This window comes from Erigeron canadensis, chromosome 9 (genome assembly GCF_010389155.1).
Source record: "Erigeron canadensis isolate Cc75 chromosome 9, C_canadensis_v1, whole genome shotgun sequence".
Taxonomy (NCBI): Eukaryota; Viridiplantae; Streptophyta; class Magnoliopsida; order Asterales; family Asteraceae; genus Erigeron; species Erigeron canadensis.
The window spans coordinates 3943187-3971116 of NC_057769.1; the positions used below are offsets into that span (position 1 = coordinate 3943187).

The 27930-nt window shown below is 33.0% G+C and overlaps 4 protein-coding genes across 4 annotated transcripts; 2 read left to right on the plus strand and 2 right to left on the minus strand.

Moving 5' to 3' along the window:
- Nucleotides 1-1482, plus strand: LOC122581568. Its single transcript, XM_043753802.1, has 4 exons — nucleotides 1-475; nucleotides 705-866; nucleotides 965-1039; nucleotides 1133-1482. The coding sequence occupies exons 1-4, from the start codon at nucleotides 1-3 to the stop codon at nucleotides 1480-1482; spliced, it is 1062 nt and encodes a 353-aa protein (XP_043609737.1).
- A 6724-nt stretch (nucleotides 1483-8206) lies between these two features.
- LOC122581045 (protein SMAX1-LIKE 6-like) lies at nucleotides 8207-13265 on the plus strand. The gene is made up of 3 exons (XM_043753183.1): nucleotides 8207-9450; nucleotides 9573-9819; nucleotides 11477-13265. Exons 1-3 carry the CDS (start codon nucleotides 8273-8275, stop codon nucleotides 13082-13084), a joined length of 3033 nt encoding a protein of 1010 aa, XP_043609118.1. The 5' UTR covers nucleotides 8207-8272; the 3' UTR covers nucleotides 13085-13265.
- A 2625-nt stretch (nucleotides 13266-15890) lies between these two features.
- Nucleotides 15891-17065, minus strand: LOC122581570 (protein ANTAGONIST OF LIKE HETEROCHROMATIN PROTEIN 1-like). The gene is given in 2 exon segments (XM_043753803.1): nucleotides 15891-16415; nucleotides 16509-17065. Coding segments are annotated over 2 exon segments (1053 nt in total). The 3' UTR covers nucleotides 15891-15919.
- A 2208-nt stretch (nucleotides 17066-19273) lies between these two features.
- LOC122582349 (acyl-lipid omega-3 desaturase (cytochrome b5), endoplasmic reticulum) lies at nucleotides 19274-22465 on the minus strand. The gene is made up of 8 exons (XM_043754720.1): nucleotides 22076-22465; nucleotides 21891-21980; nucleotides 21060-21126; nucleotides 20827-20919; nucleotides 20185-20370; nucleotides 20022-20102; nucleotides 19791-19928; nucleotides 19274-19617 (listed from the first exon to the last, which is right to left on the minus strand). Exons 1-8 carry the CDS (start codon nucleotides 22366-22368, stop codon nucleotides 19435-19437), a joined length of 1131 nt encoding a protein of 376 aa, XP_043610655.1. The 5' UTR covers nucleotides 22369-22465; the 3' UTR covers nucleotides 19274-19434.
- Nucleotides 22466-27930: the final 5465 nt, after the last annotated feature.

A 27930-nucleotide genomic window follows, 5' to 3' on the forward strand; every position in this document is an offset into this window, starting at 1 on the left:
ATGGATCCTCCATCGCCCTCTTCATCCGATGATTCAATCGATCTCGATGACGCTATTCTTAGTACCGTTGCTTTGACGGTTACTACTATGATTCAAGCCGCGGAAGACGAGGAGGACGAGGAAGACCAACTCTCGCCTAGAAGAAGAACGGTTCTGGAACGTCAGCGTGAAGAGGCATATGCGCGATTGGTCCGCCTTTACTTTGCCGAGCGACCCGTATTTGGCGCGAGGGATTTTAGGCGGCACTATTGTATGAGCAAGCGGCTATTTTTGAAAATTACAAATGACTTGGAAGAAAGGTATCCATATTTTCAACAAAGAATGGATGCTCGTGGAAAGTTGGGTTTCATGCCGATACACAAGACTACCTCCGCGCTTTGTCAATTAGCATATAGGTGTAGCGTCGACTTGTTTGACGAGCATTTGGAGATGTCGGCTAGGACTTCCCGGGAGTCGCTAGTTTATTTTTGTAAAGGTACATTTTATATTAATTTTACATTTTATATAGTTATATGTTAAATAGTTACGTACATAATATTTAGTTACGTACATTATATATAGTTACATATTATTTAGTTACGTACATTATATATAATTACATATTATTTAGTTAGGTACATTTTATATAGTTATATATTAAATAGTTACGTACATGATATTTAGTTATATTAATTCATTTACGTATTTATAAATAATTTAAATAGGTATAAATGAATTGTATGGACCGACATACCTACGGAGACCTACATCTATGGATCTTGAACGAATGTACGATGTGCATGAGCAACTTCATGGTTTCCCTAGTATGATCGGTATTATTGATTGCATGCACTGGCCATGGGAGATGTATCCAACCGCATGGCGCGGTTCGCACACCCGAGGGGATGTTGGTAGACCATCATTGATGCTTTAGGCAGTTGCGTCTACTGACTTGTGGATTTGGAATGCATATTTTGGTCAGCAGGGTCCAACAATGACATCAACGTGTTTGAGGTATCCCCAGTCTTGGAAGAAATTATATCTTGCTTGGCACCTACAGGTTAGTTACGTACTTAACGTTTAAGTATATAATATATAGTTATATATTGTATATGCTTTTGTTAACTAATATTAGCATTTGTTTAACTTACAGAGGGTTTTCATTCAAACAAAAACTACTACAAAGCCGGATACTACTTGACAGATGGCATCTACCCTGAGTATTCCACTTTTGTGAAGACTTTTATTGACCCGATTTATGACAGGAGAAAATACTTTAAGAAAAAACAAGAATCAGCGCGAAAGGATATCGAGAGAGCATTCGGGGTTCTTAAAAAGCGTTGGAAAGTTGTTAGTTTTTCCTCACGATTCTGGGACAAGGAGAGGATGCATGACGTGATATATACGTGTATCATTCTACACAACATGATATTGGAGGATGAAGATAAAGCTTTTTGTCAAGACTTCAACGATGAAGACCTGACACTAGACCCGGTGTATTAGGAACAAGAAACTTCAATGGAGCAACAGATCATGAATTCACAAGCCGTACGAAATAGCCAAACCCACAACATGCTCTTAGCGGATTTGGTAGATCATCTTTGGGAAACCAAAGGGGGGAAATCATCCACCATACGTGCCACTGGAAGTCGATGACTACTTTAGCGATGATGATTAGTTGTTAGTTATTTATTTGTATTTGTGTATCGAATAATTTTTTTATGTGTTTGATGTGTTTTTTTTATGTTTTAATTTGTATGGGTTGGATTTTAATTTTAATGGTTAGTATTTTATTTTACTATTTATAGAAATTTTATTATTTTTTAAATAATATGGAAATCATAAAAAATTAAAACAAAAATAAAATCAATCATTAAAACCAATCATTGGAAGTGTCACATGGCACAAGTCGTCCCCTACTTAAAAACTCATCCATTTCCACCTTTTTTGAGGGGCAACTCTTTTTACCCTATATACCACATGGCACAAATCGTCCCCTCCTCCTCTTCTTCCCACTCCTCTTAGTCTAAATTTAAAATATAAAAAAGTATTTGATTTGATGAATGGGACATTCCAAATTAAGATTCATACACTTCATTAATTATTTATGAAGTATATTGATTGTGAAAAAATTGGTGTGATTTTAATTTTCAATAATTTAGCTAAAGTTTGTAATATAATCCTTGTGTCGTCTAAAATATTGTGTCATGTAACATGTGATTATGTTGTTCGACCCTTTGTTAGTTACGTTTTATCTTTACTTCTTTATAAAAAACAAATTACTTCTGTTAAAAATATAAACTTAAAATTCATATACACAAATCTAAATAGATCCAATCAAATTAATTGTGAATATATTCTTTTCCTATAATCTTTACTATAATCTTTTCATGTATATCAATCTTTAAAAAACATAGACTTGTAAAGTTTAAAAAGCCAACTGGGTTGGATCAGTAGTTGGAGCCCTTGTCTCTAGAAACAAAGGTCATGAGTTCGATCCTCATGCCCAGCAAAGAGCAGCCTCTCTACCTTTGGTAGGGGTAAGGTTGTCTACATATCAACCTTCCCCATACACCTTCGACGGTATTGAGATCCAAAACCCGTGGAAGACGGCATTAGGAATTACTTTACTTTTTTTTTTTATAAAGTTTAAGACACATATATCATTTCTTTTCATAATTACTATTTCATATTTTGTCTTAGAATATACATAAAATTTATCTCTTTTAGAAATTTTCTTTAATACTCGTATCTATCTTTCTCTACGTGACATATTGTAGGGGAAAAAAAAACCCTTAAAAAGAAAACTAGAACTCAAAATTAAATACAGTTTATTACTTAATTGTATATCTATAATCTATAACTACTTATAAAACAAACTAGGTATTCTATTTTTAGAATATCTTAATCTCTTAAAACATTTATTGCATACATCTTTTATCTACTAAATTTCCTTCATTAACTCCTTAAATTAAATGAATTATTTTATATCAATTATCTATTTTACTCGCCGTTGTTGCCATTACAAGTCGCAACCGCCACGACGCCGCATTGTGCGGGTATTCGTCTAGTAAAGCTAAAAAACAAATGAAAATAAACATAACTCAGAAAAGAAAATGTTCAGACGAATTCGAGAGAGAAAATATAAATTGACCGATTCTTAACTTTAGCACATATTTAATTGTAATAGAAAGAAAAGCAAATCAAAAAAGTGGGAGCAAATATTGATATGTTAATCATGATACATAGACATCTCAAATCGAATTCGAATCTTAAGAGAACGTCCAAAAAAACATGAATATCTTTACAATTTACCTATGTCGCCTCTAAGTAGGCTCTAACATCAACCGCATACACTAAATCCCCCATGAAAAAGATTCACACGTTTAAATTCTACTTTGAAAACAGTACTTATTTTATATTAAAAAACAAACTAAACAAAAGAAGGAATACTCATCCAAGCAGACACAAACACAAACAAAAATTAGCGAAGTGGACTTTATTCTTTGATTCAACTGAGTTATCATTAACACACTTACTTCATAATGCAATAATTAAGTAGTGAAAATAATGAGCATCAACTGAGCCTTTTTAGCCAAACACTTCATGACACACATGAAAGCGCAAGACCCCTACTTGATTTGTGTCATCTTCATCTCATAACCCTATTTTGCTAAATAAATAGAGAACTAATCTAAACCATGAAATAAAAGAACTAAATGTTTAAGATGATATAATCACATATAGTTGGTAGGAGATGGTAAGCTAGTATGCAGTAGCGGCCCTGAGAATTTTAACACCCTGACCGAGCAAAAAAAATTATGCTCATAACTTTAACCGAATTTAAATGTATAAATAACTTTTTTTTTATAAACGATAACTAACATTATAACAAAAAATTATATATGCATAATAAAATCATAATTTTAGAATTACATACCATAGATATTATTTATTTACACAATGATCTGTGAAGTTTTCTAGCATTCTTCACAGCAAATTGGTGAATTAGCTCTTCACAATTTATGTTCTCTAATATTTTGTTATCGATAGTTATATATCTATATTATAACACATCTTTTAACATATTATACATTTTGTATATATATATATATAAATTCAAAAATTTATGCCCCCCTCAAAAATTATGCCCCGACCAGGAATCGGATTTACACACCCTCTAGGCCTCCCTTGCTAGTATGCATCCCTCCCCATATTTCCATTTTTCACGCATTCCTTTAAATCATTCATATATTTTTCTATCTTTACTGAAAAATAAATTTCTTTTCTATTTGCCACCCTTTATAATAATTTTTTTTCCAACAACTTAATCATGACATTTAATAAACTCAAAGAATAATATTAGAAGAGTTAAGTTGTTGACATGATTATTAGACTGTTTTGTTAAGTGGATATATCATTACATGAAGCATTGTTTTTCTAAAAAAGAAGATATGTTCATAATTATTATCTTATTAAAATATGGTGAGACAATAATTGACATTCGACAATGACGTCTATAATGGTCGAATCCAATTGATAATATCGTGTAGAAAACAATTACAGCGTTTAGGGAATTAGTGACCACTCACATATGTAATTTTGTTATATCATATACAACCACATATAGAGAAAATGATAACTCGAACTCACCAATCTATTCCTTAGTTTGTGTACGCAACAAATATTTAACATATATGATTAATTTATGGATAGAGATCCTTAATTAATAAGTCGTAACCTTCTGCAATCAAAGTCTTAGATAAGATAATGATAGATGGATTTTCATTTTAATGACAAATTTAGTCTTAGTGACATGCCTCTATATATATGAGGAAGGGGATATGAGACTGTTATGCATTTAAATTGGATAAAAAAAAAAAACTCCTCACATACTTTTTTAAAACCATAAAAATCAAGAGGGACTAAACATTTATTCAAAATATTAAAATACTAGTACATGAAGGGTTTTTCACCCAAGTTAACAACCCCGACTCACTTTCTCCTATATATATACGAGACGGGTTGCCCGCGCGATGCAACGGTGATGGTGGTAACGACAAAGGTGTGGTTGCGGCAATTGTGGCGATGATGTGCGGCGGTAAGGGTTAATATGGTTATTTAAGGATTGGAGAATCTATGTTGTAGTTTATTTTATTATGAGTATTATAGGTATATAGGTAAAGATGTTTAAATTAGTGAATAAATAAGAAAGGTAATATGATCATTTCAGGTTCTTAATTACTTAAAGGGGAATGACAATTTGCTTTATATAGTAGTATAGATATACTCAACTCTAATTTTCAAAAAACCTATTTTTGAAAAAAAATAAAAATTAAGGTTTCAAGTTCTCGAGGCTCCATCCCCCTAAATTCTAATCTAGTTATTGTGTACTACATATTAAATAGCGCGCTCCAAACAACTCATAACTTAGATGATACGGGTTCTAAAACAACCCTTCACAGTTCACACACATACACATGGGCTGGTTAAGGTGACATTAGGGTATTTAGGTGAGATTAGGGTATTTAGGTGAGGTAGCTTTTAGGCCATTGGATCGCTTTCAAATTTAATTGAAGGTGAAATGGTACGAGTATTCGTAATTAACGAATTTTACCTCTTTTTTCCTTTTATTATTCAGCGTAGTTCTTTATCACTTTACTGGATTTTAATTTGAATTGCAACTAGATAAATAAATAGATTAAAGACATAACGACAAAGTTTAATTTACAAAGTTATAACTTTGGACAAGAAATAATTAAATGTATATATAGTTGTTAAGGTCATGGCATGGTCACACATCGGTTATCCACTATCCAAATTATCTTACTATTCTAGTATTCTCCATTTGTTGTACCAATTAAGCTATTGATGACAAGAAAAACTAGTCCCACTAAATTATTCATCATTTCGCTGCAGTTTTTTTCAAGCAGGTGGTCACTGGCCGGTGCATGGGTGCATTTAACTTTTAACTAGTCAAAAAAATAGTGATAAAATAAATCATCAAAATTTATAGTGATCTTGTAAATGTACACTAAAGTTATGAAAAGGATTAGATAACGAAGTCTTAAATTCTGTGGAGTCGTGACGTATACGTCGGTGACATTGTTTTGGATTAAGCAATGAGGTTTCGCTAATCTTTTTATCTTAATCACTATTGTTATTCCATTTAGTAATGACTTTTTATATCTTTTTTTATATTTATAGTACATTAATTACCCATTGCATATTACATACCTTCTTACATATATTGTAAACCTGAATCCTTATTAACCACATCACATACAGTAGTGAAAACTATGTTGTCGAGTATGCTTATAAGAAAAAGAATACTAGATAATAAGTACACAATACAAAGCCGTCGTTATATGTAGTACTTATTACTTCAGAAGAAAGTAGTGACACAGAGAGGCAAAATATTCATTGTTGTGATCATGATAGATGAGATGTTAATTACAAATTGTATCAAAATTACTTCTGTGTCATCTAAAATGGTCAATAAACATTAAAAGAAAGATAAGTTCGTCGAAATAATCGCAACAGGAACCAATAATTTCAATAAGGGTCGCTGATATGGGCGTTACCAAATAGGGGAAAGGTGACCAATGGACTCTTAAAATTTAAACTTTGTCATGAAGTTTTAAAGTTTTCTTATGAATTTTTAAATTTTCCTCCCTTTGAACTTACTTTCCATAGATTTTTTAAATTTTGATATCTTTTGGATTTTTTTTATACGAATCTTGATCGACGGATAATCCTCAACAATAATCATTCTTCGACAACGATTAAACACCCCGAAAAGGGGTGATTCATTAGAAGCATAGGCATGCGACATCAACTCTGACAACGTATAGCCAAGAAAATTAAAGGTTTTCGGTGACGATCTAAAGGGAACCCCCCCCCCCTCAAAAAAAGTCAAATAAGCACGCACCAAATCTACGGTAGTCCACACCATGATGCAGATATGTATTTGACAAGATGCATGGCGATGTTTGTCGATCTCAAAGGGAATGATGATGCTACATGCTGATTTTCATTACTCAGCTTCAAACCTTCAATACTCTCCACATCTTTCATTTTTAGAGCATCTTTAATGATATTAATTTTTCAATCATATTTTTTATATACACATTGTTAATTAAATAATATTAAATAAGAATGTTAAAATAAACTCATAAAAGTATATATTAAAAAAATGAATTTGACATTAGTGTGAGAGAAACAAGCCATTCATAGGTGAAGGTTGTAAAAAAATTTTTTTTTGACAAATTTCTTATTGGAATGACCCTTTTATCATCATCTCAAACATGTTTACATTACTAGTTGACCATCTTGATTAATACGTGTCATGTATGTATCACAACAACATAACTTAATTCCTGTGCGGGGTATAGGGGAGGTAAGCTGTAGACAGTCTTACCTCTACACAAAGGTAGAAAGATTGCTTCCATAGGGACCTCCGGCCGCAAAGGAGTGCAAGACGGAAAATGAGAAATGTTTAGAAAATCATACCTGTCTGCCGAGAATCTGAAAAAAAGAAATACATATCTGCTGGGTCCGGCTACTATGCGGGTCGAACGTTTATCAATCATACGTCCTACCGATATCTTAGAAACATGTTTGACAATACAAATACAAAACGTGTTTAGAAATAATACGTGTCATGTATGTATAAGATCCCTTTCATCGTCTTTGTAAATAATAATAATAATCAATCCCAAAACGTTTTGTTTAAGGATGATAATCTGGATTCAATCAATTAATTAAATGTGATTAGATCATTAAATTAAAACTAAACGGTGGTTGAGTTGAAAAACAACTTTCTTTCTCTCCAAAAAGCATGACAGTGACATTGACTTCCATTGATGCCGAAAAAGCCTTGGCCCATTTGGCCTATTTGTTTATCAACTTGACACGGCATCTTTCTCTATCTCTCACACACACACACTTCTCAAAATACTACTACTATTCTCTGCCATATAAAGTCCATTTCTAAAGATCTTTCCGATCTTTCATTCTTTCATGTTCTTCAAGAATCTATCCTCCCCAATTATATATATATAATATATTCATCATTAAAAAAAAAATCAAAACAAAACAAAAATACCCACTTCACTCCTCAATAAATAATTGCTAAAGTCATTGAAGTTAACACTTGTGCCCAAATAATTTATTTTTTGCTTCTCTCATTATATTATTATTATTAGTATTTTGTTGTTGTATATTATTATTGGTGTAGTTGAATTTGGTTATATATATTTTATCTGTCTATATATATATATGCTAACCGGTTATGCCAACGCCGGTCAGCATAGCTAGACAATGTTTAACAGACGAGGCGGCACGTGCGTTAGACGACGCGGTGGCCGTGGCTAGAAGGAGGAGCCACGGCCAGACGACGTCGTTGCACGCCGTCTCGTCTTTATTAACACTACCCACATCGACTCTGCGCGAAGCGTGCGCGCGAGCACGCAGCTCGGCGTACTCGCCGAGGCTGCAGTTCCGCGCGCTGGAGCTCTGCGTGAGCGTTTCGCTGGACCGGTTACCGTGTTCCAAAAGCAAAACGCTGGACGCAGAGCCACCGGTGTCGAATTCGCTTATGGCGGCGATTAAACGGTCCCAGGCTAATCAAAGAAGGCACCCTGAGACGTTTCATTTGTATCAAATGCATCAACAAATGATGCAACAAAACTCTCAAACGACGTCGTTGTCGTGTGTTAAAGTTGAGCTTAAACACTTTATATTGTCTATACTTGATGACCCGATTGTTAGTCGGGTTTTCGGGGATGCGGGTTTTCGTAGTGCTGATATAAAGATAGCTATTTTGCATCCCCCGTTAGTTTCTGGGGGGTTTCAGAAATCTTTAATTCCCCCAATGTTTTTGTGTAATTTGCCTGAAGCTCGAACCGGGTTTAATTTCCCATTTGTTGTTGATCAAGAAGAAGAAGATTTTAAACGAATCGGGCAAGTTTTAGCTAAGAAAACGTCGAAAAACCCGTTGCTTGTTGGGGTGTCAGCTGATACTATGCTTAGAGGGTTTATAGATGGTATTAAGATTAGTAAAGTTGGTCTTTTGCCTAGTGAAATCGCGGGTTTGAATGTAGTCGATGTCGATAAGGAGGTAAGCGAGTTTTGTTTAGGGACTTTGAGTGAAGATATGATGGAATTGAAGTTGAATGAGGTAAGGGAAAAAGTAGAGAGTTGTGAAAATTGTGGTGTGATTGTGAATTTTGGTGATTTGAAGGTGTTTCTTGAGGGTGGATGTTTATTGGAATATGTTGTTGCGAAAGTGAGTGATTTGGTTCGGATTTGTGGTGGGAAGTTGTGGTTGATTGGATCGGTTGGGAGTTACGAGATTTATATGAAAATCATGGCAAAATTTAAGAATCTTGAGAAAGAATGGGATTTGAGTGTGGTACCAATAACTTGTTCTAAGCTGAGTAGTCCTAATGGATCACAGAAGAAATCTAGGTAAGTAGAATTGTATAAATGTTTATGCCTCATAAACCTTTTTCGTGTTTTGTTGATGATCATGAATATCTGATATTTGATGTGTTCGTTATCTGACAGTACGATGCTCATGATAATTACAGTTTGATGGGGTCATTTGTACCATTTGGTGGCTGTTTTCCTGCGCAAAACGAGCTAGGGAATTCGCTCTGCAAAAGTGATCAAGCGATGACTCGTTGTGATCATTGCAATGAGAAATATGAGCAAGAAGTTTCGGTTGTGATGAAGGGAGGCAGAACAGCATCGGTTGCTGATCAGCAGTTGACCGGCTTAGCACCTTGGATGCAAATTCCTGAATCTGATACAACCAACGGAAATGGTGTGATAGAGGTGTGTGATTTCTTCATAATCTTGTTTGTTTTTGCATGTTGCTATTCTGTTTATTATATACGAGTATTTGTATATAGGAATAGCCTAACTTATTCGTTTCGTGCTTTTAACATTAGTTCTTAGATTGGTGTGATATATAGAAAGATCATAGAATTAGCAGAATCTTGTGATTAGAGGTGGGAAATCTAACGATGATGAGTTGTTTAATGGTGGTTGAAAGGTCTTAACGGATGTTATGTTGTGTCTTACAACATGAAGCAGGGTAACACAATGAAGGAGGGTAATGGAATCAAGTAAATTAGGCATTTTTAACAATTTTAAGACTAAATACAATGCATAGTGCTAATTATCTTCCGTTAACAAAAGGTCAGAGACTATACATCTTTCTTTTTGGAACCCTACCATCGGATAGCGCCATAGCGGTATGACTGTCCAATTTACTTTACTTTACTTTTGTTCAATTTTATACAAAATGCAGTTATGCCAAGGCTAATCTCTAATGGTCTCCTCTATAAGCTCCTGTATCTGTAAATATTAGAGATAGAGCCACAAACTCATTCCAGTGGATCCTCTATATCTAAAGCTATATTTAGTGGAAACCAATTTTCCTGTATAAATTTGAGATAATTATTCATCCTTTATAACTACGTTTTGCTATAAGGTGAAGTAGTAACGTATAAAATACATATAGAGCTAGGTTTTGAGTAATGATTGGAGTCTTGGAGATGCATTTTCTTTTAGTAGGAATACGCTATAAAGATATCTTTCTTCCTCTACATTTAGAGATACAAATGGAGATGGCCTAAGAGGATAAATTCAATGATAAACACAATCGTTGTTTTTTTTTAAAAAGTTCATCATACAGTGTTATTGTACAAAAACAACTGATAACAAAATAACGTGGTCGGCCAAATTGCAAGTGGTTGCCTCTCCTAAAACTCTTGTAGACATGTTCTGATGTAAGTTTCAGGATTCCTATTTTACCACATCTTTTATTCACACCTCTCTACAGTATATGCTGAAGGCGTTGTTCTATTACATCTATAAAAGATTTCACTCTTGTAGAAATGAAGATCCTCACACACACACACACGAGAGTAACACAACAAACAGGAGTGCATAAAAATGCACAATTTAGGAAAACAAGAACATACATGGTTCAATAAGTGTACTGTATTATAATCGCCACAACCAGACTAGCGAGTCAATCCTGTCAATAGCTCATCCTATTCATATCTTGTGATGGGTAATCACCCCCTAGATCCTCTCTGCTGAGTGGACAACGTAATATGTATGACATGTAATCACAATAGGCGGGCAACAGTTTCAGATGCAACTATTTGGTAGACTTGGGAGAATTTTAGGAATTGAATTGAAAGGAAAAGGTCCCATTTATCCAAGAAATTGTGTGATGAAGACTCTTGGTAGATTCACCTTTAGAAATCTAACAGTCACTACCTTAGATGGAAAACGTGCATAATTACTGTTAAATATTACTTCTAAAGTGAACATGTCATTATTTTTGAACCAATGCTAAATGTGTTAAATAACACCGTTATTTCCTTTATAAAAGTTGGAAGGTGTATAACCAATGGTTGAGGCCTATGCCTTTTGGAAAAGTTCATGTTTCAATATATCAACCATCTTTTCAGCGCAGGCCAAAGATCATGGAGGAGTACTCAATGCCCGGGTCGTGGCATTACAGAGGAAATGGAACGATATCTGCCAGCGTATTCATCAAAGATTTCCATCACAGCAAAATAGCTCTCAGATTAGGGCCCGAGTACCTTTTCCTCACCACGTTCAGCCTGATGCCAAGCTATTGGAAATCAGTGGCCAAGATTCAAATCAAGAGATCAGACCTAGAAAGCTATCACCACCCATTGAATTTTTTGCAAACATGAAGAATCCAAGCACTACATCTTCTCCAGCAACTTCCATCACCACAGATTTGGGCCTTGGAAACATTTATGTATTACCTGATCTCGACCGAAGACCCCCGACTCATGAAACCCATCTTCAAACCTTCTGTGGGGCAGGGTCTGCAGAGGTTGATGAAATAAGTATGTGTGCTTCAGATGGAATAAAACAATCTTATGAAAAAGATTTTAAGCAACTTTATAGAGCACTTGTAAAGAAAGTTGGGTATCCAAATGATTCCATTCATGCCATCAGTCAAACGATCTCACGATTCAGAACTGCAAATGGAAGGCGTCATGTATGGCTTAATTTTTCTGGATCTGACCGGGTGGGCAAGAAGAAAATCAGCGCCGCACTTGCTGAAGTTGTTTTTGGAAGCCGTGAAAGTTTAATCTCTATAGACTTAAACTTTGAAAATCAGATCCGTCACCCGAGCTCCGTATTTGACGGTCAAAGCATAAACTTTTCTGATTCATCGTTTAGAGGCAAAACTGCAACAGGTTTCATTGCTGAGGAGTTGATTAAAAAACCTCGGTCAGTAGTTCTTCTTGAACACATAGATAAAGCTGATTTTGTGACTCAAGATAGCTTATCTCTAGCCATCAGAACTGGGAAACTATCAGGTACACATGGTAGAGAAACCCGAATCACTGATGCTATCTTTGTGACCACCACAAGCACTAGTAAAGAATTAGATACTCTTACTTATTCAGAGGAAAGTATATTGAATGCTAAAGCCTTGCAAATGAGAATCTCAGTAGAAACATCCGAGGCCGAAAACTCGAGTGTATTACTTTGGCCTAAAGAATCAGTTTCAAGAAACCCCGAAATGTCTAAAAAAAGAAAGATTATCGAAGTAGACGACTTCGAGATAATGGTACCAAAAGTCAAGAAACTGAAGTCTTGTTTTGATTTGAATCTTCCAATAGAGGAACCCGAAGAAAGTGATAATGACACCGTTTCGGACACTAGAGAAGTTTGGTTAGAAGAATTTATAGAGCAAGTGGACGAGAAAGTTGTCTTCAAGCCGTTTGATTTTAACTCTTGTGCAGAAACTATTTTGAAACAAATCAGCAAATGTTTCCGAAATTCATTTGGAACAAATGTCGTGTTAGAAATCAACAATGAAGTGATGGTGCAAATGCTCGCATCTTATTGGTTATCAGACAGAAAGGGTGAGGTCGAGAATTGGATTGATACTATACTCTATAGAGGTTTTAAGGAAGTTAAGGAGCAACGACGGGTCCATAGTGAATCCATAGTTAAACTAGTTGCTCTTGAAGGGGTTATGATTAAAGATGATGCAACCTGTGTATGTCTTCCCTCAAGAATCATGGTGAAATGATTCGTCGTAGGTATTTTTGTTTTTTGTAATTATATATGTATAATGCTAGTTTTAGCATCGAAATCAGCCTGGTTAAGGCTGATCATATTATATCCCACAATTTTACGGAATAGCTTCTGTTCTGTGTTGTGCTACAACTGCTTTGCAGTGATATATTGTATAGTGATGATATGTTTTTGTCCATGTGAATCCATGTGTTTCATCATATTTCTTCATATGATGATCTGTACTTTTTTTCTATGGGCGTGCTAAAATTCATCTTGACAGACTCGGTTGGTCTAGTCCAGACCCGAACTGGATTTTTCAAGAACTTGGGAATTTTTAAACATGATGAGATTTCTGGTTCCTTCTTCAGTAAAAGGGTTCAAATGGGAACTGGACTGGTAAGGAACCATGTTGGAACACTTCGAATACCATTATATACTTCCTGCAAGTGTATCTTACTTAACTTTCCTCTCAAACCTGTCTTTTCTTTTTATGCACAATAACTCTTATTATTAGATTGCTATTTTAGCTTCATTTGACAAAAGAGAAATGATAAGACTTATTTTTTTCCTGTTACTTTCCGATCTCAATCTATCAAAAGTTAAGCTCTTCTGTCAACTTTCATATGTTGCAACCAAATCAGAATCATTGATTCATTGGGAGGCCGCCTTATGGGTTGGGCTCATTAAAAGGGAATACTGGAGAAGGGGTTTTACTCCGCGCTGATAGTGATTTACAACTTTATGCATTTTATAACTCTGATTGGCAACTTCCCCTTTGAATCGGCGTTGCTTGATGGGATATCTTGTTTTGTTGGGTAACTCGGGTCATCTCTTTGAAAACAAATAAACAAAATACTGTTTCTGTTTCTAGTTTCTCTGTAGAGACCAAGAGATTCGTAGGCAACCCAATTTGGTACTCGATGCCATTATCTTCTGAGGTTCACAAGAATGGATTCAATTTCAGAATGTTATGGATAACATGCAACTAAGCGAAGCAAATGACAGATGGATTTGGCTAGGGGATTCGCACAATGTGTTTTCGGTTAGAAGTGTCAAGAAGTTCCTTCAAAGTAACGCGGATTATAGCAACAGATTCATCTTCAAATGGGCATCCGGAGTCGCAAAAAAGTGTTATATCTTTGTTTGGCGGGCCACAGTGGATCAAGTTCCCACTTATAAGGCGCTTCAGGTACGTAATTGTAACTTCGGGTCGAATTTATGTGGACTTTGCGAGACATGGGGCGAAACGATAGATCACTTAGTTTGCTATTGCCCATGCTCAGACGTCGGCTTGGAATCAAATTGGCATTTGGTGTAAAGTTGGCACTTCGTTTTTTTCTTTTGTTCAAGAGCTGGTGGACTTATATAAACAAGTTGGCTTAGGTAAGGAGAGGAAAGTCTTTAAAGGTATCATTTTTGTAACATGTTGGCAGATTTAGAAGACAAGGAATTAAAAGATTTAAAAGATTTTTAAGAAGACTAGGTTCTCTGGCGACAAAGTCTTACTTGATATTAAAACTATAGGCTTCTTTGTGGTATCGAAGTAGAGTAAAGAAAGGTTCTATTTATTGAGGGGATTGGAATGATTTTAATGTAATCTAATCCTCTTTTGTATTTGTAATGTATTAACTAGTCCGTAATTATGGAGTAGTAGACTTATGAATGATATATACTTTTTAAAAAAAGAAAAAAAAAGTGAATGTACAAAATGGTTTGGACTAAAATGGTTGAAAGGTTCTATTACAGTAAAGCCTCTTTACATCTCACGGCTATTCTAGTTTTCGTGAATGTACAAAGCATATCGAAGTTAGATTGTCATTTTGTACGAGGTGAAAACTTAAATAGCACTATTGCTAGTTGCTACAGCACTAAAAAGCCTTGTCCGGTTATGTATTCGGGCTACGAACATTATTGGGTTTCTGGGGATGGACCAACAGCAAAAGCCTAAAAGCAGCTATACTCCATACTCCATTCTACAAGATTGAACATTGTTGATTTGTTGGAGTGCCTTCTTCGGAGTATGAAGCCGAATAAAAATAAAATAAACCTGACTTATGAAAAAAAAAAAAAAACGTACCCCCGAAATGAACAAGCTCTTAGAAAGAAAATGGTGCTATTACAAAATCATGGGAAGAGAAGTACCCAATTCGGAGCAACAAGTTTTTAAGAATCAATATTTCTATTTCACAAGACAAACAACGTAATCTTGTAAATTCTATCAGGTGATCGAGCCATATCATTTTTACTTTTAGGATTAGATACCAAGAATGCTATTAGTTTCGACTAGGATGGAAAGTATTTAATGTTTGAACAAGTAGTTTAAAAACACAACTGACTTGCTACATTTTGGATTTTACCTGCAACTACCCAACCATAAGCTAGCTTTTTCTTATACTAGAAAAGAGTAAGCTTATCGGCAGAACTTAGTAAAGGCCTAGGGCGTTTTGGCTCACATAATGACATTTATCAAATTCCACCACTGCACGACGCACGAGAGTGCATATTGGTTTCGAGTAAGAGCACCCCTAATGGTTCATACCAATACCAACCAATACAGTGCCACATCAGCGCTACATCAGCAAAACCTCTTTCCAATATATTTTCCTCAATTCACACCCAATACTCAATACATCCAATACTAACCAATACACTCCAACATATTTATTTTCAAACTTTTAATAAATAAAACCACAAATATAATTTATAAAATAAACACAAATAATATATTAAATCCTAAAATACCATTTTATTAAAAAAATGAGCAGCGTACATAAGAAAAAAAAATAAACATTAAAATGCATTTAAAATAAAAAAAACAATCCTAATAATGACTTAAGCGCAACAAGATTTAAGGAAGACTCCAAATATGCTCGACGAGATCATGACGTAGAGAATGGTGGACGTGTCGGTCTCGAAGTTCCTTGATGGTCCGCTCATGCACCTTTAGCCTCTCCTCGAATGTTCGTCGTGGTAAGTTACGTGGCTCGTTAATGAAATCCTCTTCGTAAGAGGTTATGGCATTTCCCGAATCCTCAACAATCATGTTATGCAATATAACACACGCATACATGGTTCGACGAATCTTATTAACACTCATGGCTTTTGCCGGTGCCTAAAGTATCTCCCATCGACCTTAAAGAACTCCGAATGCCCGCTCAACATCTTTTCGAGCACTTTCTTGGTACTTCTTAAACTTCTTCCTTTTCTCGTCTTGCGGGCATGAGAACGACTTCACAAACATAGACCACTCTGGATAAATGCCATCAACAAGGTAGTATGCCTTCTTATATTCAGTCCCGTTAACGGTAAATGAAGTGTCGGGAGCCGTATCCTCAATTATTTCCCTATATTTAATAAATAAATTATATTAAAAAGCGATAAATTATATTAAAAAGCGATAAATTGTTTTAAAAAGCGATAAATTATTTAAAAAATACCTAAACAAATTTGACTGATTCAGGACGTTTATGTCGTTGTTAGATCCTGCAGCGCCAAAATATGCATGCCATATCCATAAATCATAAGACGCAACCGCTTCAAGCATGATGGTTGGACGTCCTTTATCACCACGAGTGTATTGCCCTTGCCATGATTTTGGACAATTTTTCCATGGCCAATGCATACACTCGATGCTTCCTAACATCCCCGGAAACCTATGAAGTTCTTCGTGTTTGCTTAGCAAGCGTTGTATGTCATCAGACGTGGGTCTTCGCAAATACTCGGCTGCATAAAGCTCAAAAACACACTTACAAAAATCTTCTAGACATACTCTAGCTGTTTCCTCCCCCATATGCAAATATTCATCAAGTGAGTCCGGAGATTTGCCATACGCCAGTTGTTGTATGGCAGATACACATTTATGGATGGTACTAAAACCAACCCTTTTTCTTGCATCGACACGTAAGTCTTCCAGTCGGGTAAAATGTCTTGGTTTTGGAGACAAAGAGTAGCTTTGTATATCGCGAATGATGCGCATGAACAAGCTCTTTCTCATTCGAAAACGCCGCCTAAAATGGTGTGGCGCAAACATTGAGTCTTCAATGAAATAATCTATCATGAGTCGGTCAGCAGTCTCATACCGATCTCTATAAACCGGTTCCCGAGTTAACTTCTAGGACGGTTCGGCCTCATCGAGCTTGATACAATCTTTCATGATAGCCATGAGCTCCTCATCACTGTCATCATCGCTAAGCAATGGACCCGAGTATGTATGGATGCTCGATGAGAAAGACATGGTGATTTTTAGTTTGAAGAATGAATTGGATTTGGATATGAAAGTGTTTGAGTTTTGGTTGAATGAATGAGATAAGTGGGTTAAATAAGTGAATAAAAGGTTGATTTTTTTGAAAATTTTGATAACTAGCCGTTTGAAGATTGTATAGTAGATTCAAAAAAAAAAAATTTTTTTTTTTAATCAGGTAGCCGTTGGGGAAAAGAAAAAAAAAAAAAACTTGCAATCCGTATTCACCACCACGAATCCCTCCACCACGAAATCCAATACGCAGCCAATACTAGCACATAAGAGGTGCTCTAATATGAAACCGATGTTCAATACACCTACAATGATGTAGTAAAATTTTTTTATGTCTAGAGTCCGAACAAAAATTTATATTTTGTGAGTAGGCCAATTAAATTTAAACTAGATTAGTACACACAAATAATATTAGAAATATATATAAAGTTTTACACAAGGGTACCCGCATTATGCAGAGGCGCTGGTGTGGTGTTAGTCCTGTTGGAGGCGACTGGTGGTAATGGCGGAGACTATAATTAGTGGTGGTGATGACATCGAGTGATGTAGATAATTTATTTAAATGTCATTGAGGTCAAATGTGGTAGTAGAAATTTTAGATAAAGGATTAATGATGTGAATTAGAAATAAATAACCGGTGGTTTAAATTAGTTCAATAAAGTGTAAATTGGTAATATCGCATATCACTTTTGTTCTTTTTATCTTTTAATTGGGTGATGGAAAACATTTTATAAAGAAGTAAAGATAGATAGATAGATATTGCGTGATGCCCCTGAATATTTAATTACATCTTAGATATTTAAAAGCACTTACAAAAGCTAGATCAAGCGAATATGCCTTATACCACCACGATGCCGAAAGTTAAGTCCTAATTAACAACCATATTCTAACATTTTAGTTCACTTCAGACCATGCCTTTGTCATTATCATCATATAGCAAGATGTCTTAACCATGATGCTCATAATAACGACAATAACAAATTAACAACACGTACGCAATTGAAGTAAACCTTCAGTTGAAAAGATTACAATGTAGGTAAGATATTTTTAAATTTTATTTCAATATCAATAAAATTACTTGTATGACTACCTTTGTGTACGTACTAATTAATCATATCAACATTAGAAGTCTGTATAAAAAAGTAAGAATTGCATATACCAAATAACCAGTTTATATTGATATTTTGGGACTAATTACCTATAGTTGAACAATGCATATACCAAATAACCAGTTTATAACTTTATTCCTTTCTTCTTTTTGGAACACTGATTAATTTAATTAAGAGTATTGTTAGTTAAGACAGCTGAAATAATAAATAAGAAAAACAAAAGAAGATGAAGAATATTTTGATTTCCTTGAAAAATGGAATCGAATCAGATTGAGATAAAACGACCAGAGTTATTTGATTCACTTCAATAGGATAAAAAGTTTACCATTCAATTTCCTTCAATTCTCAAGTTAAACAGAATCATTTACACTTTAGCATATGTATATATTAGGGACCATTTTGTAAGAATGTCAATTGGGTACGTGGTCCACAACATAACAACACTTGGATTCTTATTCATATGGCCTTATTATATAGTGGGCCAAAATATAGTCGATCTAAGATTGTATTATTATATAACATTAAAGTAAATGACAAAAAAAATATCTTAATTTGTAGTTTATCTTTTATCTGTATCTACATTCTGAACTCGATACTTTCATGTAAATATATGTCACTTGTTACACTTTCATATAAGTATGAACATCATTAGTAAACGATTTTTGACTATTGGTTGTTCATATGAGTAAAACATTTTGTACCATCTTTTATCTATATGTGGTGATTATCAAGCTTAAAATACGCTAAAAGCCGTAATATATATCTATAATTGTATCATTTCGTGTTATATGGCAAATCCTAGCGTTATGATCATTTGTATTTGGTTTACATACGAGACAAATAGCAAACGAAGATTAATATATGATTACTTAGGTTACAAATGTTTCATCATCCCTTTAGAACAATAAATAAATGGTAACACTAATATAACAAGCTAGGAATCTGTTTTATTTTCTTTAGGGAGTTTTCTCATAAACCAATCTTGACATAACTAGGGTATAATCACTCGATTTTCTTCCCAAGCATTAGGTAATCAGTTTGGTAGTAGAGTACGTCGCCAACGTCACTAACATAATGGTCTTGTTTCAAGCTTCTAACCAAGTTATCTATCAAATGAACCGGTATAGGACCAGACTTTTTAGGCTCTCGATAGTACTTTCCGAGTACGGACTTTGCTGCCATAGTCTACATTGCAAGTGAATTAACCAATTAATAAGAAAAAATGTATCAATATATGGTAATTTTATAAAAATTATTACTAAAAACTACATACCGCTTCAACCAAATGATAAATAAGAAAAAAATGCATCAACATATATATGGTCATTTCATAAAAATTACTACTACAAATTACATACCGCTTCAACCAAATGATAATGAGGGATTTGTGGGAAAAGATGATGAATGACATGTGTGCCAATATCATGGTGAATGTTGTTGAATATTCCATAATCTCGGTCAACGGTAGTCAACCCTCCCCTTAAATAACTCCATTCCTATTCAAAATGCCAAAAGACAATTATAAATCTAACATATACCGCACAACCAAAAAAATAATGTGCAGTTGAGCTAATTAAATTGACCCTTACCTTGCCGCGATACCAAGGAAGCTTTTGCTCGTGCCCATGGTGATGCAAATACGTGACGCCATCCAACCACATAACGAATATCTATCGAACAAAAATCTTTAGACAATAAGTTAAATTACAAATAATGAACAACGTACCTTAAAGTTGTAAAAGTAAAGCTCACCAAATAAGGAATGCCGTAGAGATTGAACAATAGGTTTGGGCCAATGACAATTGACAAATAGATTAGATTGATCACCATAAGAGTCCAACATAAAGTTGATGTCATAATATAATGTCTCTCATTTGGTGAGAACATGTCACTATATGGGTTGAAATGTGACCCTGATTTCCCCGGGCTCCTTTTCCACTGTTTAATACAAAAATTTAAAATATTGTTATAATGTAAAACAACAAATATTCCGTGCTGCAACATCACCTAGAATAGGTGTTATTATATGGATAAAAGTTTATACCTTGAACTTTAATCTTAAGTCTAAAGATGGTTATATTTAATTTGCAAAATAAGTTATTTATATATGTAATATAACTTTGGGTTTTGCTAATCGAAGTGTTAAGGGTTTTCGTTAAGGTGCATTAAATAGTTGTATACTTACTACAAAAATCAGGAGGTAAGCTTGTGATGTGAAAACATATAACTTTTTTATGCACATTAAGTAAAGCCTTAAATTTAAGATTTTCCTATAACTTTTTAAACATATCCAAGACTAGTTTTGTTGAAAAATTTAAATAATACTAGAATAATGTTTATTCCTAAATTGTACTATACAAATCAATAATCCATTGAATGTGAGCACCAACTTACCAAGTATAATGGGTACACGAATAAGGGAAGAGGGACTTTGAATCTGAGCAACTTGGTAGAGGCATCCAATGCCTTGTAAGTCTTTTCTGACAACTGTAGTAAATAAAATAGTAAAAAAGATAAGTTACTGCAATATTATTAATTGATTAAATAAATATACAAATATTGAATTGAATCGAATCGAGGTACTAATATATTTATCAAAGCAATAACTATTGTTTAAAAAATATTACCGGAACCCATGATTCATCATTTTCTACATGACCATGGTTTTGATGGTGAGTCCTATGACTAATTCTCCTGCATTTCAAGAAAGAAAAATATTTAGCTATTGTTAAAGAAAAAATATGTTAAAAAAATATATAGTATCTCCCATAGTTACTTTTTAGTTTTTAAAGCTACAATAACATATTTTATTCATTTATTTTATTTCCTTATTATATCTACTGATTTTGTCGTATTTTATTATTGTGTTGTAAAAAATAAAACAAATAAAATCTATATAACGAGAAATATCAACATTAAACACAACAATAACGAATTAACGATGCTCACTTTTGTGTAGAACTAGGCATAGAGAAATGCTACCACTACACAGTGTATAAAATAAGTGTAGCATAACATTATTTGTGTATGTGAAAACTTATTACGAATACATATTACTTTTATCTATAAAAAGGTAGTTTTTTATATCTCCCGATTGAGACATGACTATCTATACACATTTCTCGGATATTGGGCATCATATTTGCTGTTGTCGTTGTACGTGCTTTATATATGTAATTATTATTTTTCCGGTTTCGAAATAAGTGTATTTGTTAAAAAAAAAAAATACGGAGTAATTGTTAGTAGCAAATTAGATACATTACCCTTGTTTTTTTTTTTTTTTCCACATGTTCTTAAAGATCACTTTTCTGGAGAGTGTATTCATGGTAATTATATCGTTAATTATAACTTTTAAATATCGAGATTTAATTTGGGAAAGAAAATGAATGCAAAGGAAGACACTTGTTTAGGAGAGTATAAAAATAACAAAGGATAAACTAGTAATTTCAGTAACTTACCACCCATGGTACGGTACCAAAATAGAAGAATGCAAAATGTGGCCCACAATACTATTGAGTTTAGCATTGTCAGAAAAGCTTCCATGGCCACTGAAAAACCAAAGAAAAACATAAATTCACTAAACAAGGTACAAATTATATACAGTATATAAATGCATATTACAAATGAATAATGTTAATAGTACCAATCATGACCAAGAACAAAGATTGCCCAAAACATTGTTCCTTGTGCAGCCCAATAAACAGGCCAAACCCATGAACTTGTTTTGAAAAAAACAGCCATGACAACCAATAATGAAATGACCAAAATGTCCCTAAGGACATAACTTAGTGACCTCCATGGGTTTTTGACCCAACAATGGGCTGGAATGGCTGCTCTAATATCAGCCACCTTGAATGGTGGAGGGGCACTTGGGTCAAAATGTTCCATTTTGCAGGAAGAAGCTTGTTGTGGGTCCTCTGTTGAAGGAACAGCCATTGAAGCAAAAGCTTCAATGTGTGGCTGGAGAGAGTAGAGAGGAAAGAACTTGGCTGGTTGATATGTTATGATATATTCCTAACTCCAAAAAGAAAGGGTGTGTGAGGGTGGGTTTATATAGATACAAAAAGCGTGTAAGTACTTTCATGTAATCTTAATAAAATATTAACAATATAAAAATAACTAGCATGGTACCCCGTAATGCGACGGTAGTCGTTGCAGCGATGGTATGGTAAAGGGACGATTGTTAGTGTTGGAGGCGGTGTCGAGTACTGTTGTAAGTTATTGGTGTAGTAGTAATTGATGTAAAGAGTTAATGGAGATATTTTAAAAGATAAATGATTAATAGTGTAATTTAATTATTAATATCAAGTGAGTAGTGTTGATAAAAACAATTTAAGGGATGTTGTGTGTAAATATTACACAAATTTCAACATTTCCATAAATAAGAAGCTATTCTTTTTATAATATAAATACCTCAAAACTAAACTCTTTAATTAGAAAATGATTAATCCTCACAAGGGGTGTTTGGTAAGATTGAATTAAAAAAGAATGAGAGACACTTCCCTTGTTTAGGTACACCGAAGAATGAAATCGATAATGGAGAAATATGAATGGTTTTCATTCTCTCCATTCTTTATAAATTGTAGAGAATAGGTGAAAATGAAAAAAAAATATTTTTATTTTGTTTGATGATATTATATTATTATATGTGTTAATATTGATTGCTAATTAAAATTTTGTATTTTTTGTATATCTATTTTTTATTTATACCATGACATAATCCAATCTATTTTTAAATACTCATTCACTTCTTTGCTATTTTCATTTTTTATTACTTTTTATTCTTTATGATTATTTCCTACTTATTTTTCTGGAAATCTTCAAAAGATGAATGTGAATTGTTTTCAAATTTCATTTTTGATTTTATGACATATTAAAATTTCATTTTTTATTTTATGACATGCCATTTTACAGTTAAGAAGATTTTTAGGAGGATGATATATAAAGCATTACTTTTTTTTCCGAACATTCGGTCGATATACGTCAGGGAAACCTCACCGTATAATGCTGAAGCTTTGTATGTACCATAGACAACGAGATATTGACCATGTGCCGTTACTCGGAGGAAAAAACTTCAAGACTTGTCATTCCTAGGATCAAACTTAAAACCTTAAGTAAAACTTGAGATATCTTTGACCAATTAGACTAGTCAATAGTCATCATGTGTAGCTTAGTACGAAGCATTTACATTTCCTTTCTCCAAGCCTACCTTCCATTAAGACGACATGTTTACTTTTTCTAACAAACAATAATAATAACAAAAGTACAACTTTAAGTCCCTAAGTTATTAGCAAAATTGTCGGTCTTAATCCACTGCATTCATTGTTTTTGGGGTTTAACGGAAAAGAGGTTTTGTGTTCACATTCATGTGGTTGCGTATGTTTTTAGTCAATATAACATAATCACGTACGAAATATCCGACTCTTATAATTAAAATTGAGTAAATTTTAGACGGATGATATTTGTGGTTCGTCAAAATTACATGTTTTATCTCTCAGATAAGGGCGTAGCTATCATAAGGCGAGGAGGGGCGTTCGACCCCTCGAATTTTTTTTTACGATGTAGGGGTATATATGTTTCATGTAGAAATTTTATGATATATTCGGTTTCGACCCCCTATTTTAATTGTGAAAATTTTTTTATATACCAAGCAATATAATTGATCCATTACCTTTTACATAAGCCCATTCAAAATTATTTAGCCCAAACTAAAACTCATAACCTAATTACTTACTTAGCCCATAACTTTATTAAATCGAACCAAGTACCAACCGTTTGTCTCTTTTTTAATGTTTACTTTTGTCTTGGATAAGTGTTTAGTTTTTTAGTGATTAAAACATTAAGGGTCGGTGGTGATTTCATTCATTAAGGATATTTGGTAAATTTGCGTATCTAATTTATCTAAACTTTCAACGTCGCTATAATTTTTATATATTTAGTAATATAGATTAAGTGAAGATAATTTAAAACTAAAGTGGCTTGAGTCTTTAAATGACAAGTAAGTTTTATTACTTCTTTTTTATTTTTTTCTTTTTAATATTCAGTAGATATTTATATAATCTATATCACTATATAAAGATTATGCACCTTGTTGAAAAGAAGAGTTGTGAAATGACCATTCTACTCTTAATAAATTATTTTACACCACGAGTCCCTTATTTTTCAAAAAAAATTTCACCATCATCTTTATATCAGTTACATTTACATCAATCTACGACACTCGATACTGTCACCACCAAGGAACCAATAGCACCACCATCACCACCCATCGACGACACCGCCAAACCGCCTTGCGACCACCAAACCCATCCTCACAGTTACCATCGTCTCATTACGCGAGTACTGTGCCAATTTAAAAAAATATATATATATATATATATATACTTAATCAAATGTATTATTTAAAGATTATATAATTATACATTATAAAATTTCAAACTTTAAACTTAGTTACATATTTATTTAAATTATTGAGTAATTACATATTGATTATATCAAATTACCTTAACATTAAATTAAGTATGATATAATGATTTTTTTTCTTTTCTATCTTTGAACGTTACACGATTTTACGAGTATTTATTAAATAAAAATCAAATTCTTACTCAAATTTAATTAATTATTTATTTCTCGAAAATTAATCCTTTTAGGTTATACATTAAAATTGAACTTATGATGATTTATTTATGAAACATACATTATATACTTTTTTTCATAATTTCATTTATTGTTACATGATTGCATGTGTTGATTTAACTAATTTTAAGAATTTGAAAATTATGATTAGTCAATTGAGATTAGATCAGTTGTCTTTTTATATATATTAAGATTAAGATTGTAATCATATAATTCAAATTCGGAACATGCATTTTAATAGGGGTTTGCATATAAATAAAGAGTAACGATATACATGATTAATTTGATAGGTTTTTATGTATGTTTAAAATTTTAGTCTTGACACATAAATTAAACCCAATATTTTTTGTAATCTTAACATGTAATCTGCCATGGGGGTGTTAGCCTAGTGGTTAGGGGGTTTTCCACAAAGTGGTTTCCTCCTGGAAGGTCTCAGGTTCGAATCCTGCCACATGCAAATGTGGTGAGGGGGCCTTAGTAATGCTATACTCATCTAACACATGAGGAGCAAACCCTTTAGGGCATTGCCAGGAGATGAACCAGCGTGGGCGCATCTGCATGAGGGGTGTTAGCCATTTATCCGTTACGACCTTTAAAAAAAAAATGTAATCTGACGTGTCATTAACAAATTATTAGTTATGTTTGTAAGCCATCACATTATCATCATTTCTCATGAATAAAACACTTTATGTAGGACCGAATAGATCCGTTCAAGAAATGGTATAACCACGAGCGGGTGTTGTCGGAAAATGACACAATCTGCACACTGCCCCAAATTGGCACCACTATTTTGGACTCTTTTAACTTGAGATCTGACCTCGACTCACACCACTCCTCCCTGCTCTATCATCCATTTTCAGAGTTTTGTTATGTTTTTTCAATAGTAAGTAATGTGACGGAACCATGATATAAATTGGCCCATAACACAACTTTGTTTACGATAGCAAGTAATTTGGTCCTTTGGATGCTTTTTGGTGGTTCAAAATATTTTTTTGCGATTCATATCAACCCATTAAAAGTACTCCCTCAGTCCCAATTTAGATGTTACGTTGACTAACTTTGACTGTAAATAACTTTGTTTGTGTCATGTAACACTTGATATAAAATATATGAATGGATTGAGTTTTTAATGTATTTTTCGTTCATATAAGTTTAATGTCAAATATTAGTAAGTATTTAAATGATAAGTTAAAACACGTTTAAAAAACACGTGTTGTACCATTAAAAAACATGTTTAAAACAAACTCAATTCATATAACTTTCATCAAATATTATCTAACACAAATAAAATTATTTAATGTCAAAGTTACATATGTTAAACTTTAAAAACTCAAAACATGACGCTTTTAATGGGACAGAGAATTAGTAAGTATTTAAATGATAAGTTAAAGGGAAATGCTAAATACAGTCCTAAGGGCTGTATTTAACGTGCATAAAAAAACTTGTACCTTCCATATTAAAAGCCCGCCCCCTGAGTTTCATGGTAATGTACAAATAATTTATGCACCTTAAACACAGTCCTAAAGACTGTATTTAGCAAACCACTAAGTTGGATACTAAAAGTAAAGGCATTAAATAAACTAACTAAAAGTCTTGTCCTAAAATTAAAAGTTTTCATAAATTGAATAACTTTTTGTTAAGTTTGAAACAATCCAAAGAAATATTAAGTTTTGGAAACAACGTACATCTCAAGGAATAGACCAAATGTCTCGATAGTTAGTCATATGTATCATCAATTTTAAGCATACCGCTACAATTGCAAGTAATTCAATGATATCGTTTTCATAATTAAAAAGGATAAGTACGTAGTACAAGAAAGTAAAGACGTCTTGAAATACGCATAAAATGCAATTATGGCAAGTCGGTAGTAGTTCTTGTTCATCTTTATCAATTGATTGAAAATCTTTAATATACGGGATTATGACGTTAATGATATTAGATGTTAATTTATTATAGTTTAAAATTTAATATACTAGTTTGAGTAATAAAAATTTGATTTATGTATCAACACTTTGAATTTATGTTGAAATATTTTTCTAAAATATGTTAATCGAAATTCTTTAATGTGACATGCTTAACGATATTTAAATATTACAAAATATAATATGTCTATTAAAGTTGTAAATTGTGACATACTTAAAGATATTTGAACATTAAAAATCATAATATTTCACTATCCATTTATTTGTTTTATTGTTAAACATGGTATATTATATTTTAATATTACACTATTAGAAATGATATCATATTTTTAGATCAAAGATATCTTAAATATTTCAATTAGAATACGACAATGTTACATGTTTTACTTATAGTAAATTATATTTTTATATGTTTCATCACAATTATCAAAAAACACTTCAATAAGAAATAATAGTAAAATTGCTCTTAAAACCTTAATATATTTGCATAAAATTTTAACTATTTTTAATTAACTAATTTTATATTTATATGATAAAACATATTATTGGATATATAATAGTTATTATTCTATTGGATATATGTCAGTTATTATTTTATTGGATAAATATCAGTTATTATACTATCGGATATATATTAGCTATTTATATATTTTATTATATTAAAATTATTGGGTAAAAAGTGTAATTTTGTGATGAAAAACAAAAAAGTGTAAATTAAAGTCAAAATTGAAAATAAAAATCAATTTTAAAAAATCGAGAGCTATGATTGGTCAATTAGTTTTTAGAGCAACAATGCTTTTGTATAATAAAAGGTTTTGTTGCCAACAATTTTTTAGTTTTCTAAAACTAATATTACAATGCCAAGTGTCAAATTTAGGACTTGTTTTTTTAAACTAAACTTTTATTCACAAATCGTCAACTATTAAATGAGGAGTGACTT

What these genes read in the sequence shown, in the direction of transcription:
- LOC122581568 (XM_043753802.1), top strand. Translation starts at nt 1, where the DNA reads ATGGATCCTCCATCGCCCTCTTCATCCGATGATTCAATCGATCTCGAT. An exon ending in GCTAGTTTATTTTTGTAAAG is followed by an intron (nt 476 to 704) that starts GTACATTTTATA and finishes TAATTTAAATAG; the next exon opens with GTATAAATGAATTGTATGGA. An exon ending in ATCTTGCTTGGCACCTACAG is followed by an intron (nt 1,040 to 1,132) that starts GTTAGTTACGTA and finishes TTTAACTTACAG; the next exon opens with AGGGTTTTCATTCAAACAAA.
- LOC122581045 (XM_043753183.1), top strand. Translation starts at nt 8,273, where the DNA reads ATGCCAACGCCGGTCAGCATAGCTAGACAATGTTTAACAGACGAGGCG. An exon ending in GGATCACAGAAGAAATCTAG is followed by an intron (nt 9,451 to 9,572) that starts GTAAGTAGAATT and finishes TGATAATTACAG; the next exon opens with TTTGATGGGGTCATTTGTAC. An exon ending in ACGGAAATGGTGTGATAGAG is followed by an intron (nt 9,820 to 11,476) that starts GTGTGTGATTTC and finishes TTTTCAGCGCAG; the next exon opens with GCCAAAGATCATGGAGGAGT.
- LOC122582349 (XM_043754720.1), bottom strand. Translation starts at nt 22,368, where the DNA reads ATGGCTGTTCCTTCAACAGAGGACCCACAACAAGCTTCTTCCTGCAAA. An exon ending in TTGGTACCGTACCATGGGTG is followed by an intron (nt 21,127 to 21,890) that starts GTAAGTTACTGA and finishes CTTGAAATGCAG; the next exon opens with GAGAATTAGTCATAGGACTC. An exon ending in ATGATGAATCATGGGTTCCG is followed by an intron (nt 20,920 to 21,059) that starts GTAATATTTTTT and finishes TATTTACTACAG; the next exon opens with TTGTCAGAAAAGACTTACAA.